Below are 15,286 nucleotides of genomic sequence, written 5' to 3'. Positions count from 1 at the left end.
CAGATGATGACCCAAATACGGAGAGATAAGACCCAGAGTCACAGACACTCACCGCAGTTGGCCTCGTCTGATGCATCTGCACAGTCTGGATCCTTGTCACAAACCCACAGCTTGGAAATGCAATGCTTCGTAGTCTTACACTGGAAATAGTCTGGAGAACAGCTGTTTTCAGCTTAGAAAGAAAACTGCCATTAAAATGTAGCTTTGGAGAACATATTTATTTATTAAAAGCAAATTTTACAGACAAATGTTTAAGACAGTTTATCGAAAAATGTATTGTCTTTAAATTAATAGGACTCTGAAGGTGAGGAATTTTAACTTTTAATTCCTTTTGAGATACTCCTGATATCCTCTCCAGTAAAATTAAAGAAAACGTATTTTTGCAGTGATACACTGATAAATATCAGAGTTTTCAAAAAACTGTTGATTAGATATTTGAATACTAATTTTAAGAATTAAGAATTCAGGGACTTTCAAAATAAGTTTTTTTCCAGAAAAAAATAAGAATTCATAGGTATACATTTTTGTAAACTGAAAAATACTAAAATTGGAAGGCATTAAGTGAATAAGGAAATAAACAGTACAAAGTTTATCAAACTGTCTAGGAATTGTGTTGAGTTTTACATATACGTGGAGTCTTGCTCTGTTGTCCAGGCTGGAGTTCAGTGACACAGTCTTGGCTCACTGCAACCTCCACCTTCCAGAATCAAGTGATTTTCCTGCCTCAGCCTCCCAAGTAGCTGGGATTATAGGCACCTGCCACTGCACCCAGCTAATTTTTGTATTTTTATTAGAGACAGGGTTTCACCATGTTGGCCAGGCTCATCTCGAACTCCTGACCTCAGGTGATCCACCCACCTCGGCCTCCTAAAGTGCTGGGATTACAGGCATAAGCCACTGCACCCGGCCTGTGTTGAGTTTTTGAGGGAAGTGAACATCCAACTTAGACTGTAAACTGCATCACAAATCCTAGACAGTTTAATGGATGAGCTTCTAGAATGGCTAACCATAAAGAACTGGTACTGACTTTATTCTGAATGCATCATCTTAATCAAATTGCTGGATGAGTGCACATTATTTAGTGATAAAAGTTTTTGAGGAATACAATAAAACTCAGCAAAACAGAAATGTTGACAGCAGTTCTGCTGAAACCCTGAAACTTGACAGGTGCTCCATTAGTCACATAATCTGCATGTGTGAGTGTGCGTGCAAGCATGTGCATGCCAGCCTATATGCATATATATATGTATATGGTATAAACAGTTTTGCCTTCCATTTAACGTAATTTGAATTTTGATGGAAGATGGAAATATGAGATGAAAAGAAACAAAATATTTTACTATTATTCTTTCAAATAGTTTGTTAAGATATGTTAAATGGAGCAATATTTAGAATTTTGTAGAAGTTAAATTTTTGTTAGACTATTTTGCCCAGATTTTATATGTCTCTTCATGAGTGCAACATGTATTTCATGGAGAAAACACTCTCTAATTAAAAATAACTTAATTTCAAGAAACTGATTAATCACAGAAGTAAATTACTTGTATCTACTTAATATGGGCAAAAATAAATTTAAAAAACATAATCAACTGCCATGTTTTATTTGATGCTTCTCTTAAGGATGATGTGGATGGATGAATGTTGTTCATGTTTGTCATAATTTACAGGTAGATTTTAAAGTAAACTTGCCCATATTTTCATTTTCTCTATATTTTTATTTAGAGCTTCTATCCCAGTTGGCACCTATTTCTAATTATTTGACCATAATTTCTTTTCAGTTTATCTACATCATATGAATTTATGAAGTATAGTACTAATTTTTAGACTTATTTTAGGAGTCAAAGTTAAGACAAGACAGAGTATTTTGAGGTGACTTACGACAGTCTCTTTCATCTTCCTCATCACCACAGTCATCTTGCCCATTACATCTTAAGTTTACTGGGATACATTTCTGGTTCTTGGTACATTTGAATTGACCTGACAGGCAGACATGTGTGTCTAGAACATAGAAGGAGAGAGAGAGAGAAAATTTGTGTCTGAATTAAAATCACACAGACATAATCAGTTGAAAATTAGACTTATGTTCATTAGTTAGGAATTTAATCACCTACCACAGTTGAGTTCATCAGAATTGTCTCCACAATCATTCTCTCCATCACAGATGAAAGCTGGTAGAGCACAGAGTCCAGTCCCACACTGAAATCGGCCTGGCTGACATTTAAATTCAGCTAGGGGAGAAAGCATAGATATTGTGGAATGGTAATCTTACCTCACAACTTCTTAAACAGAGTTTCTGACATTCAAGATATTTACTATAATAAATATATCCTGGAATACAATGCGAATGTCTCTCATCTCGATAGCTATTAGATTCAAATGTTTAGCTATACTTGGAGCAACTCAGATGACCTCCAGATAACATTTAATAAGCCATACTTTAGAAGATAGGAATTAATAACGTATAAATATATTTTTTAAAAAATTTAAAAAACATATAAAAGTCTTCTCATTTTAATGAAATGATATTGAGAGGTTAAGTTGCAGAATGAAATTTATTGTAACAAAAACTGTTATTCCAATATCATCTTTTAAGAAATCATTTCTCCTTGATCATTTGGTGGCCTATGGTGTGTATGATTTGTCCACAATACATATTCTCTCTCTCTTTTTTTTTTCTTCTGAGACAGAGTCTTGCTCTGTCGCCCAGTCTGGAGTGCAGCGGTGCAATCTTGGCTCACTGCAACCTCTGTCTCCCATGTCCAAGCAATTCTACTGCCTCAGCCACCCAAGTAGCTGGGATTACAGGCGCCCACCATCACACCTGGCTAATTTTTTGTATTTTTAGTAGAGATAGGGTTTCACCATGTTGGCCAGGCTGGTCTCGAACTCCAGACCTCAGCTGATCTGCCCCCCCTCGGGCACCAAGTTTTGGGATTACAGGCGTGAGTCACTGCACCTGGCCCAGGATACATATTCTCCAGCACAACGTAAAGCAAATGTTTTCTATATCTATCACATTTTAAATCAGATTTATCGATATTCATCCCTATAATCCGATTATTATACAAGAGAACAATATCTTATAAATAGTAAATATTTTATATACTATACGTATATTATAACAAATGACTCCTGAGTGATAATGCATTTTATCTTATCATATTATCTGGGAATAATAATAATAAGGCAGGATCTGAGGATCTACTATGTATCAGGCACTGGGCTAGACCCCTTCACATACAGTTACTAATTTAATCTCGCCATAACATTCTCATTTTGGCATTACTATTTTAGCAATGAGTAAACTAAATTTACTGAATATGAATAATTCACCTAAGGATGCACAACTTTTAAGTGTCAGACTCTGAATTCAAATCTACTATGTTGTTTGCAATAAAACACTTATCTTTTGACTAATGATTTTAATGCATATTACTGATTTTGAGGTTAATATTATCTTTATTAGCTCAAATCAGTGAATCAAACACTAATAAATAGCATTTTAAACTTTTTTGAGAAATAAATTATGCTTTTATAATTACAATATTAAATAAAAATTTAAACGTTCTTTAAAAAATAACTCTATATATGGTCTGCTTCCATAGAAATAAGAGAGTTCTAAAATGTTGAAAGTTATTTGCTTCCAATCTATAACATTTTGTTAATTAATAATACTAAATGTTTAAACTGAATGACACAATTATCTCATACTTTAAGCATGTGCCTTTCCTCTATTTCATTTTGCTTTGTATACAATTTTCTCTAATACTCCTTTGCTTTCGAAACAACCCTCCACCAGAAAAAGGTTGCAACTATTAAAGGAATGCTTTGAAATAACTTGGAAGCCCATCTGACCTTCAACTCTGTCTCTAGAATAATCTTAAGTGTACTAGAGTATTATAAGAAACATTATTACAAATTTGTGATGCCAGAGAATTTTGATGCATTGCTCTTAACTACATTTATATAAATAACATTATGTAAGCTTGCAAGTATGGGACCGTGGGATGAGGCTTTCCTGTCTTCTTAGGTGATGTTATAAGTATTGTCAGCATCTCTTATTGTCTGCAGGTATTGATGATGCATCTACCCGAAAGTGAAATCTAAATGTTCCATAGACTCTTGCATATAATTTTCTACCTCACCATGACTCTCAAGCAAAGTGTCATTCCTACAGATATTCAAAGCTGTTAACCCATCAACTACAAGTAAAAGCCTATTTGCTCTACTAAAAGAAAGCTCACAGAGATAATGTAACCAACAAAAACATTTAAGACTACTAAAATAAAATATAGAGGGAAAGTTCCATGATATTAGTGTGGGTAAAAACTGTTTGGATATGACTCCAAAAACATAGGCAACAAAAGCAAACACAGACAAATGGAATTACACCAAATTAAAAAACTTATGTACAAAAAAAGAAACAACAGAGTAAAGAGACAATCTATGAAATGGAAGAAAATATTTGCAAACAGTACATCTGCTAATGGGTTAATATCCAAAATATATAAAGAATATTCAATAGTAAGAAAAAAAACTCACTGAAAAATGAGCTGAGGACTTGAATAGGCATTTCTTTAAAACATTATACAAATGGCCAACTGGTATATTAAAAAATACTCAACATCACTAATTATCAGGAAAATGCAAATAAAACCACAATCAGATATCACCTTATACCTGTTAAGTTAGGCATTGTAAAAAAAGGAGAAATATAAGTGTTAGCAATGATGTGAAGAAAAGAAAACTCTTGTATTTCATTGGTAGAAATGTAAATTAGTACAGCTATTTTGGGTAACAGTATGCAGGTTTCTCAAAAGACTAAAAATGTAGTGACCATACGGTCCAGCAATCCCACTACTAGATATACACAGGCATACCTAGAAGATATTGGAGGTTCAGTTCCAGATCACCACAATAAAGCAAATATCACAATAAAGCATGTCATACTTTTTTTTTTGGTTTCCTAGTACATATAAAAGTTATGTTTACACTATACTGTAGTCTATTAAGTGTGCAATGGCATTATGTTTAAAAAAACTGTACAAAATTAAATAAGAGTTAGGTAGGGCCTTGCTCTGGATTAGGCTTTGGCTTAAGGAACTGTTGTGGATGGCTTCATCTTCTATCCTGACCACTGAAAGTTTCTTCACATTAGCAAGAAGGCATCTGTACTGTCTGATCATGTGTTCGCTGGAGTAGCATTTTTATTTTCTTATAATAACTTTTCCTTTGCATTCATAATTTTGCCGACTGGTACAAGAAGCGTAGCTTTTGGTATATCTTGTGTTTTGAGATGCCTTTTTCACTAAGCTTAATAATTTCTAGCTTTTGATTGAAAGTGAGAGACATGAAATTCTTCCTTTCGCTGGAACACTTAGAGACCATTGTGGGCTATTAGTTGACCTAATTTTAGTATTGTTGTGCTTAGGGAAAAAGGAGGCCCAAGGACAGGGAGAGAGAGAGGGAACAGTGGGTTGGTAGGCAGCCAGAACATACACAATATTTATCAGTTAAGTTTGTTGTCTTTTATGGGTATGCTCTGTGGTGTTCCAAAACAATTACAATAGTATTAATAATGTCAAAGAATACTGATCGTATCACCAAAACAAATATAATAATAGTAATGAAAAAAATTGAACTAGTGTGAGAATTACCACATTGTGAAAGAGAGACAAAGTGACCACATGCTGTTGAAAAATGTCACCAATAGACAAGATTGATGCAGCCTTGTCATAAACCTTCCATTTGTGAAAAATACAATATCTGCAAAGCGCAGTAAAGTACAGCACAATAAAATAAGTTATGCCTGTATATCCAAAGGAAATAAAATCATTATGTTGTAACACTATTTGCATTCACTTGTTTGCTGCAGGTTTATTCACAGTAACCAATATATGAAATCAACCACAGTGTCCATCAATGGATGAATGAATAAATAAAGTGTGGTATATATACATGAGGGAATAATATTCAGTATTTTACAATAGGAAATCCTGTTATTTGTGACAGCATGGATGAACCTGGAGGACATTATTTTATGTCATACCAGCCAGGCAAAGAAAGACAAATACCACGTGATCTCACTTATATGTAGACTCTAAGAAAGTCAAACTCATAGAGACAGAGAATAAAATGATGGTTACCAGAGGCTGGAGATTGGGGAGATTAGGAAGACATTGTTCAAAAGACATAAAATTTCAGTTAGGGATGGAAAAAATTACTTCAAGAGATCTATTGTACATCTTGTTGACTATGGTTAAAAGCAGCACATTGCACACTTGAAAATTGCTAAGAGAATAGATTTTAAGTATTCTCATCACAAAAAAGCTAAGTATGTGATGTAATGCATATGTTAAATACCTTAATTTTGCCATTCCACAATGTATACATATATGATAACATCATGTTGCATACCTTAAATATGTAGAAATTTACTTGTCAATTAAAAAAATTTAGATATTAGTATTTAATCAAAACAAGGATCATAGAGAAGCTCTCAGATAACAGATGTCTTTTAGACATCAGTGCCTCAAAAAGACACTAAAGTAATATTTGATGACCATATATTCTGAAAGGAGTTAAATGGAAAAATTCCTAATACTAAGTCTGTAGTTAATTTTTCACATCAATATGGTTCCAGGATGAAATTTCAGTCAAAATTACAAATAGAGGTCAGGAGCTGCAGGTCATTATAGTGAAATTTTCTCAGAGAACAGTCAATCTAGACAAGAAAGATCATCTTCTTAATTAAAGGACTAAATTAACATATTCATTCTTGTTTATTTCTAAAAATTACAAATGTAAGTTGCATTTAGAGTATTTACTGTTATCATAGAAAATTTACTTTATTGTGGGGAAAGTAATAACTTTCTCTTAATAAGAATCTCAGTAAGGTCACCAAAATAATTTATTCTTCCTTTGATATTCCTTTTAACTTAATAGGTTTTTTGAAAAGAATAATTCAGGAATAATAGTGTGCTGATCCCACAGAGATACTACCCTTTATAGGTTGTCTATCATAGTAAAAAACAAAAACTGTATTTAAAAAATCAAAGAGCAGTGGATCTTTCAGAAACAAGATTATATTAGAAATACAATGACTTTTATAACATTTTTCCTTTTCATTGATTTGATTACTTACTGCTTTCAAACATATGCACTATGTGAAACAACTTCAGTATGTGAGAGACTTGGGCATGACCAGAGAGATGGAATACAGCCTATCTAAGTAAATATCTAGATAACCTAAATTTCAAAAAAGCTTTATAATAAGGTGGTAGCAAGCTCTCCAGTAGAAGAAGATAGCCAGTTTCTTCTGTCTTTGTGCAGTACAAGCCTAAGGATTTTGAACTCAATTGTCAAGGCCAAATCATGGCAACCATGTACTGGGATGTTGAGGGAATTATCGTGATTGACTACGAGCATCTTCAATCTGACAGTGAAGTATTGGAGTGACCTATGGAGTGAAGTACAAAAGGCTATCAAGGAAAAGTCTGCTGATGTCCCATTACAACCAAAGTTACCAACGATTGCTGAAAAAGCAGCAGCTAACCATGCCAATTACAGTCAAATGTCAAGACATACTTGGTAATATCTTTACAGCAATTGCTAAGAACATATTAAATTACCTAATGGCAATCTAATGATTTATATTGGAAAAATCAGACTTTTTAAGAATTTTCAGGATTTCAATGCTGACAGTAAATTTAAGAAATTATATTACTTAAAGATAAGATTTCAGTAATTGAGTGACATTCTGGAAACTTGCCCATTTTTACTTCTAAGTTGGTGACATATTAAGTCAAATTAATGATGCTTATTACCCTACTGATCACTACATGAAATAATGTCATTATTCCACAAGTAATCAAATTTGAGAAAGAAACAAAATCTAACACGAATGGCTGATGGCACCATTCTAAGTGTAACAGTTATCAGGGAGATAACCAAGGTATTGCAACAATTTTTATCTTACTTTTAAAGAATGGCATTTAAAATTTTTCTATTTCAATTTTGGAAAAGTGTCAGAAGGCAATACTTTAGGTGTAGATTCAATTTTCCAGGTCTGGGGTATAAGGAATTCTAAATTCTAAATTTCAATATTTGCCAGTATACTCACGACAGTCATCAGGTTCATCAGATCCATCACCACAGTCATCCACGGTGTCACATTTCCACCAGAATGGAATACATTTGTCAGTTTTGCAACGAAACTTAAAAAAGAAAAAAAGAAAAAAAAATGTTGAAGAACCCAGTGCATATATAATGGATAATTTAAAATTTGGCAACACAGCCTAGTCTACTTTTTTGCTGCAGATGTGAACAATGGTGATTTTGGAAAATTCCACAATAGGAACTAAATACACAAAAAGTCATAACGTGATCTTCCAGGAGAGGATACTGCTCAGGAAAACCTCTTGAGATGACCTGCAAACACAGACAAGCTCTCACATTTACGTGTTGTCTGCAGAGCTACTTGGTTTTTGTGGTTGGTTGGCTGGCTTGTTGGTTGAGATAGGGTCTCGCTCTGTCGCCCAGGCTGGAAGGCAGTGATGTGATCTCAGCTATCTGGAACCTCAACTTCTTGGGCTCAAGAGATTCTCCCACCTCAGCCTCCAGAGTAGCTGGGACTATAGGTACATGCCACCTTGCCCAGAAAATTTTTATATTTTTTGTAAAGATGAGGTTTCACCATGTTGCCAAGGCTGATCTCAAACTCCTGGGCTCAAGTGATCCTCCCACCTAGGCCACCCAAAGTGCTGGATTACAGGTGTAAATAAATCACGGCCCCAGCCCTAAAGGGCTACTTGTACACTACAGCAGCAGAGATGAGTAGTTGCTACAGAGACCCTGTGGCCTGAAAAGCCTACAGTATTTACTATCTGGCCCTTTACAGGAAAAATTTGGCAAACACTAAATAGGGCTAAAAGCTATCAGGAATATCAGGAAGAGATATCCAGTTGAACTAATTTAGGTAATTTGAATTAATTTAATTTAATTGCATTTTATTCAGACTCTTGGGCAATTCAATTAACATCTCTTAGTCTGTGTTCTTTAGCCACCAAATGAGGATCTGAAGATAATCTGCAGTATCTTTTCCAGCTCTGTCATGCTGTGATTCCATAAAGATTCCTGAACACTGAAAATACTGCCTTTAGCCATGATGAGTATGGGCCCCACATAAATTTTAAGAATATCTCTTTAAAGCAGTTGAGGCCAACACAGTTCTTTTCATTAGAATTCCTAGTAAATGCACATGATCTTTTAGGACAAAGAAAAATTCTGATCATTTTTTAAGAAGAGGTAAAAATAAGGCTCAACATTTTTTTTTGGCTGACTTATAAAAAATGAAGGCACAGAAAAAAACATGTAATAAAACTTGTTCTCCAGATTACCTAAAAAAAAACTTTTCACTAAAATATTTATTAATATGTTTTATTTGTTGTATTATCCTTTCCACTTGAAACAGCTAAACAAAAAGTCATGAGAAAGGTAATAATTCTATTATTTTCAGAAATGGAAATTTTAACTCCTCCCTTTAAAAATTAACTATCAAGTGGCAGATTAACATTAGAGAAAGTAAGTGAGTTGTTATATGGCAATATTTATTTACTTACAGGCTATTTAGCACACAAGTGACTTGATACTGGAGACAAACTACAGGAAGTTATTATTGCATATCACTTTTATGAGGAAGGTGATTTGAACCCAAATGTAGCTGCTGAGACAGAGTAATTATTGTTCCTACTAACTTCATTATTGCCCAAATATAAACAGTGACCAAAAAGCTCAGTTAGTTTATGTTTTAGTAATCTATTACCGTAAACTAATTATTTTCTCAGTACCATTCAGATAGAAGAAACTAAAGACAAAAATCTCACTTTCCATACAGAGCACATTCATCTGGAGCAGCTGCCACTAAAAAAATTCACTTGAAATTAGTTAAACCAAGCAGTATATAACGTTTAGTCAATTTCTCCTGGTATATCAAATTATTTTCCTCTTCAATTTAGTAGAAGTTCAATGAAAAGCATATATCACAATATTCATCTAGAATTGAAAACATTTCTAAATGTTGAGATGATTTTCTAAAAGTTATTAACTTCTTTTAGAAGTGTTTATGTTGTTATTCCCATATAAGTGACTAACAGCCAGCTGGCATTTTTCTTAGCATGTTACATACAAGAAGGATTTGTAACAGAAAACTATAGCCTAAGTTTAATTATTGCTAATGAAAATAGATTAGCAATCCAAAGCCTTGTTCATTTAGAATGCTGTTACTTTCTTCAAATAAGAGATTATTTGATGTTGGCTTTTGCTAAATTTGTCTGGATATGATGGGGTGAATTCATGATAGATTTACATCATTTAAAAAATATGAGTGTGAATTTTTTCTCCCAGTGGCAATACAAGAAGGAATAGAGCTCTATGAATCCAATGGGAGATCTGACCATTCAACTGATTTTTCCATATTTGCTTAGCTTGTACATGTCTGTTGTGTGTTTTTTTGTTTTTTTTTCCACAAAATAGGAGTGGAGAAAACTTATCTTTATAGATAGTGACTGTCTGGGGATATGAGGGAAAGCAGTTACCCTTAACATTAAAATTTCTAGTCATTACAATATATTAAAACACATTAGTATGAGAACATCAGGTCTCCTGAGTATCCTCAAAGTCCAATTATGACTGGAAAAATATCTAAATTGTATGTATTTTTAAATTCACTAAATGAACCCAATTTAAATAAACATGAACTGTTGGAATTATATATGATATAATGATTTTGCTCTTCTTTTGACTTTGAAAATAACATTAAAGGGTTTCGAGTTAAGGGAGGCCAGGGTAAAATATACTTATCTTATTTCTCATGTTAATCAATATTTTATTCTCACAGGAAGATCTCTTCTATTTCATGTCTTAGCTTCATTTTTACCCACTTAAATTCAGTAACTTAAATAATGCTAAATATAAATATAAAATAGTCTTCATCATAAATGTTCTCTAAGACTAATATCATCATAAAATAAACTGTAGACTGTAATTATCACCCACAAGTAAAAGCTATAAAGAACCTACTAAATATGTGTCTACTAATATGAATACAGGGGTAAAATGCAATCTCAATATGGTAAAGTTTAGTTGAAACAAGAAAAGTCTCCATTTTAAAGCTTAAGTGAAGCCATTATTAAGTTGACTTTTTTCCTAATTAAAATGATTTTCATTAAATATTTGAAATGACTAGTGTTATATGAATTGAACTTAATCTTAATTTTTAATAGATTCTCAGATAATGTTTTCAATCCTAATAGAATTCTTATTGATGTGATTTGCCTGTTTGTTTCTAAAATAATACTATTTGGGGAACATGTCATTTGTTGACAATCATTAGATGATAAATCAAAATCCCTAAGTAAGAATAAATTAAGAATGCAAAATTTTCATCAGGATGCTTACTAGCATGATTTTTAACTTCCTAGATTATTTGCTTCCTTTAAAGGTCTACCTCACTGAAAATCATGTTTCTACAAACTGATTTTTCTCCAAGAAGTATACAAGAGATAGATTTTCCTCTCATTAGATCAGAAAAGAATCAGAGGTAAAATGGCCTCATAAACGAGATGAGTTACAGGGATAACCACTAACAGTTTGCATTACCTGTTCTTCATGAACTTTTTTTCTTTCTTTTTTTACTTGTTTTTATTTTTTGAGACAAGAGTTTCACTCTGTTGCCTAGGCTGGAGTGAGTGTCATGATCTTGGCTCACTTCAGCCTCCACCTTCTGGGTTCAAGCAATTCTCATGCCTCACCCTGCCGAGTAGCTGGGATTACAGGTCCTTGCCACCATGCCCAGCTAATTTTTAATATTTTTTAGTAGAGACGAGGTTTCACTACGTTGGCCAGGCGGCTCTCCAACTCCTGACCTCAAGTGATCCACCTGCCTCATTCTCCCAAAGTGCTGGGATTACAGGCGTGAGCTACCGGGCCTGGGCAATTAACTTTTTCCTTGAAGATGAAACTAATGAAGTGATACCTCCTCCTTTTTTGTTGTTTTCAGAAGTATAGTTGAAAAGTATTGTACACATTTGGATTTGTTTGCTCTGTCTTGCTATTGTTAAGTTTTTAAAAATTCGTGATAGACTATTGGGGGTATTTAAAATTATAAATATTTTAGTGTTGTCATCATGGAAACCAAATTGGGAAATAATTTTATTAGATAAATAATTCTTTCAGGGTGAGTTAGGTTTTCATTTATTTGACTAATCTAATTTGTTGGCATTGGATAAACAGTTATAGGTTTTCATATATAATATTTGAAAAGTGTTATCCCTTTGATGCCTGTAGTGAGGCTGATGTTTTATTCTCTGTGCCTTGCTATTTGAGATGTTCATCTGTGCTTCAAAGAATACTGTGATTTTGTTCTATTTTTAGTTGGCTATTAAGTCATCGCCACTGTAGTGACTCAGGCAGGCATCATCTCTACTAAGCCAGTGACAGCCTTACTTTTGGGCCTCAGCAGACTGATATATGTATTATCATTCCAAAGCAAGGGACCAAAGATTATTTTAGAATAACCTGGATGGAGGTTACCTGAAAATTTGACTAAATAGCACCAATAGTATTAATAATTCTATTTTAAAATATTAAAAAACGTGATTTCTCTCTTTAATTTTACCACTAGGAATAATTCAATTGCTAATTTTATCTCTCATAGTGACTTACATTTCCAGCTCTTTAAAAATAATATTTTTATTACACAAATACTCAGGGACTTATAATTAGAATAACACATTTTGTAATAAAAGCAGAGTCTATGGCTTGTACTTTCAAAGAGCCGTCAGAACCTCTTGAGGGCAGCTCACACTAATTATATACATAACTTTTTAATGTAAATTTCGGCTGCAGTATAGGGCAAGAGTAATAATAACAACACCTACTATGTACCAGGAACGTTTCCCATTTAATCTGTATATGGCATAGAAATATTATAATCCCATTTAAAAGATGAGAAAACCAAGGTACCAAGAAGTAACAAACTCAATTTAAAGCTGAGTCTGCATTATAATCACAAAGGCTCTGGCTTCAGAGTCTATGCCCTTAACCTCTACACATTCTGGCTCCCCGAAAAAGTTCTAATTGTTGTTATTTATGCAGTTCTTTCATGTATGATACTCCTAAATCTAATCTGAAAGGCAAGCTGAGCTAAATTTAGCTTCTGCATTTTGAAGATAAAAACAATCCAAGAGAAATTCAGTCTCTTGCAATGAAATCATTGCTAGTAACTAGAAAATCAGCAAACTCAAACACAGAATTCTAAAAATACATTCAGTCATTTTAAAGACAAAATATAATTTGACAGTTTTATCTTAAATCCAACAAGATAGTGGCTCACGTGTTACAAAGTACAGTTTTACAATGTCATATGACTATTGTCCAAAATTTGAAAGTAATAAAATCAAGTCCATGCAACTACCATACAGTAGACAAGTTAACTCCTGGGATATCTTCAACTGAGAATAATTAAGTTTTAAAGAAAAAGAGGTTTCAGAAGAAAGTTATTTTGATCACATAATTTATTTTAATAAAAACAAAATCTAGAGACTTACTCTCTATTGAATTTATCTTTCCCAGATCACCTACTCTAAGAAATGGAGAGAGGGGACAGTGACATGGAGCAGATTATCTTGAGAGATTTCCTGCTCTGTTTAAACTCCACCTCCCTTTACCCACTTAGGATTTGAGTCATTATTTATGTGGATCTGTGAAATAATTTTTTCTTTTCTTTCTCTCTCTTTTTTTGTTTGTTTGTTTCCTTTTTGGCCTTTATTTATTCTTCCTAATAGCTAAGGTCCCATTTTAATGAGATGTTATAGTGTTTTCCTTTATTCTGTGACCATCTCTACAATGTATGGAATGATCATTCAATGTTATGCTAAACAAAAGAACTGATGTTTCACCATACACTCTATAATAAGATTCCCAGACCTCCACTCACCTGGCTGGCTGTGCAGTTGGATAAGCAAGTCCTATTATCAGCTGCCAGATAGAAGTTAGTGGGACATGCACAAGTGTGCGTTTTTCCAGGGGCTAAAAGGCACAAATGACTGCAACCACCATTATTTATCATGCAGAGATGTTTGGAGACTACAGATAAGAAAGAAACAACAACAACAAAACAGGATAATCAAAACTAATAATATAACATGGGATTAGAGATAGGACTTTTAAGCTGCATAACTTGAATTGGAATAAATCTTTGTAATCAAGAACTCATCAAGACTATAAATATAATTTTACTTTGTCACAAATGCTACTCATTGTCCGTTGACATTAATTCTACCATTCAATAATTTTAAAGGTGCATTTCTACAAAACAAAAATTTTAGTAGGAAAAAACTGTCCATGAGAAAAATAAACAAAGACTAGAAGCATTTTGGATGAAGACAAACATATGTTCAGAAATACAAACGTAAAATAAAACAATGAAACAATGATCTACAACTACTAGTGTAATGACTTTGCTTTATAGGCCGGATAGGTTTTTTTAAGGAAAATAATCAAACCTTTATTTCACAAGTCCAGATGAAACTCCTATTAAACATATGCTGAAGAAAACTTGATAGAGTTGTCAGTTTTAAAACCCTAGAGCTACTTAAGCATAATTCCTCCTACTCAGCATTCCGGAAACTAAGGATCCTCTATTTTGTAAACAAATTATTTCAAGAATACAGTCTTCACTTATCTGACTAAATGCATTATTATCATTTTAGCTTAATATGAGTTGAACAAATCCATAATTCTTTGTCCTATTATTGAGCTTCTAATCATATGCCTTAAGAGCAGTACTTCATATTGACTGAATTCTTCCATAAAGTGATGCTAAATAATTAAATCTACTAATCTTCATCAAAAATAAAATTACATCTAACCTTGAAATAATAAAAAATGGAATGTTACTGAAAGATGTTAATGCATTTATGGAAATCATGGAAAGAATAATTACCATCAGGTTGTCTATAAGAATGATACACCTGGATATCTGTGATGGCATGCCATGTGTAAATCAGTGAGATTCTGTCTGCTCCCGATGTTTTATGAGCACGGCTGAGTGACTTGGTTTTCCCATCAGTCCAGTAGATGTAGTCTTCAAACAATGTTAGTGCAATCACCCCTGGAATATCTTGATTAGGGACTGTAATAGGAGATGGTAAGATTAATGTTCAGTCTTGGAAGACTGCCAGTTAAAATATTCAATACTACATGGGCTGACAGATACAACTGCTAC

General features: G+C 33.3%; 1 protein-coding gene across 3 annotated transcripts in view; it reads right to left on the bottom strand.

Annotated features, from left to right (window-relative positions):
• LRP1B (LDL receptor related protein 1B) overlaps window positions 1–15,286 on the bottom strand; it is a 1,910,203-nt gene that overhangs the window by 211,743 nt on the left and 1,683,174 nt on the right. For all 3 annotated transcript variants that reach the window (XM_034954060.3, XM_034954061.3, XM_003822825.6), the window contains exons 61-66: window positions 15,005–15,193; window positions 13,997–14,145; window positions 8,123–8,216; window positions 2,112–2,228; window positions 1,879–1,998; window positions 53–172 (exon numbers count right to left, since the gene is read on the bottom strand). In XM_034954060.3, coding sequence (XP_034809951.2) covers window positions 53–172; window positions 1,879–1,998; window positions 2,112–2,228; window positions 8,123–8,216; window positions 13,997–14,145; window positions 15,005–15,193 — 789 coding nt within the window. The remainder of the gene's footprint in view (window positions 1–52; window positions 173–1,878; window positions 1,999–2,111; window positions 2,229–8,122; window positions 8,217–13,996; window positions 14,146–15,004; window positions 15,194–15,286) is intronic.

The sequence above is a fragment of the Pan paniscus genome, chromosome 13, assembly GCF_029289425.2.
Source record: "Pan paniscus chromosome 13, NHGRI_mPanPan1-v2.0_pri, whole genome shotgun sequence".
NCBI classification, from domain to species: domain Eukaryota; kingdom Metazoa; phylum Chordata; class Mammalia; order Primates; family Hominidae; genus Pan; species Pan paniscus.
Note: the sequence above shows the minus strand (reverse complement) of the source record. Positions and strands in the feature narration are given on the sequence as shown.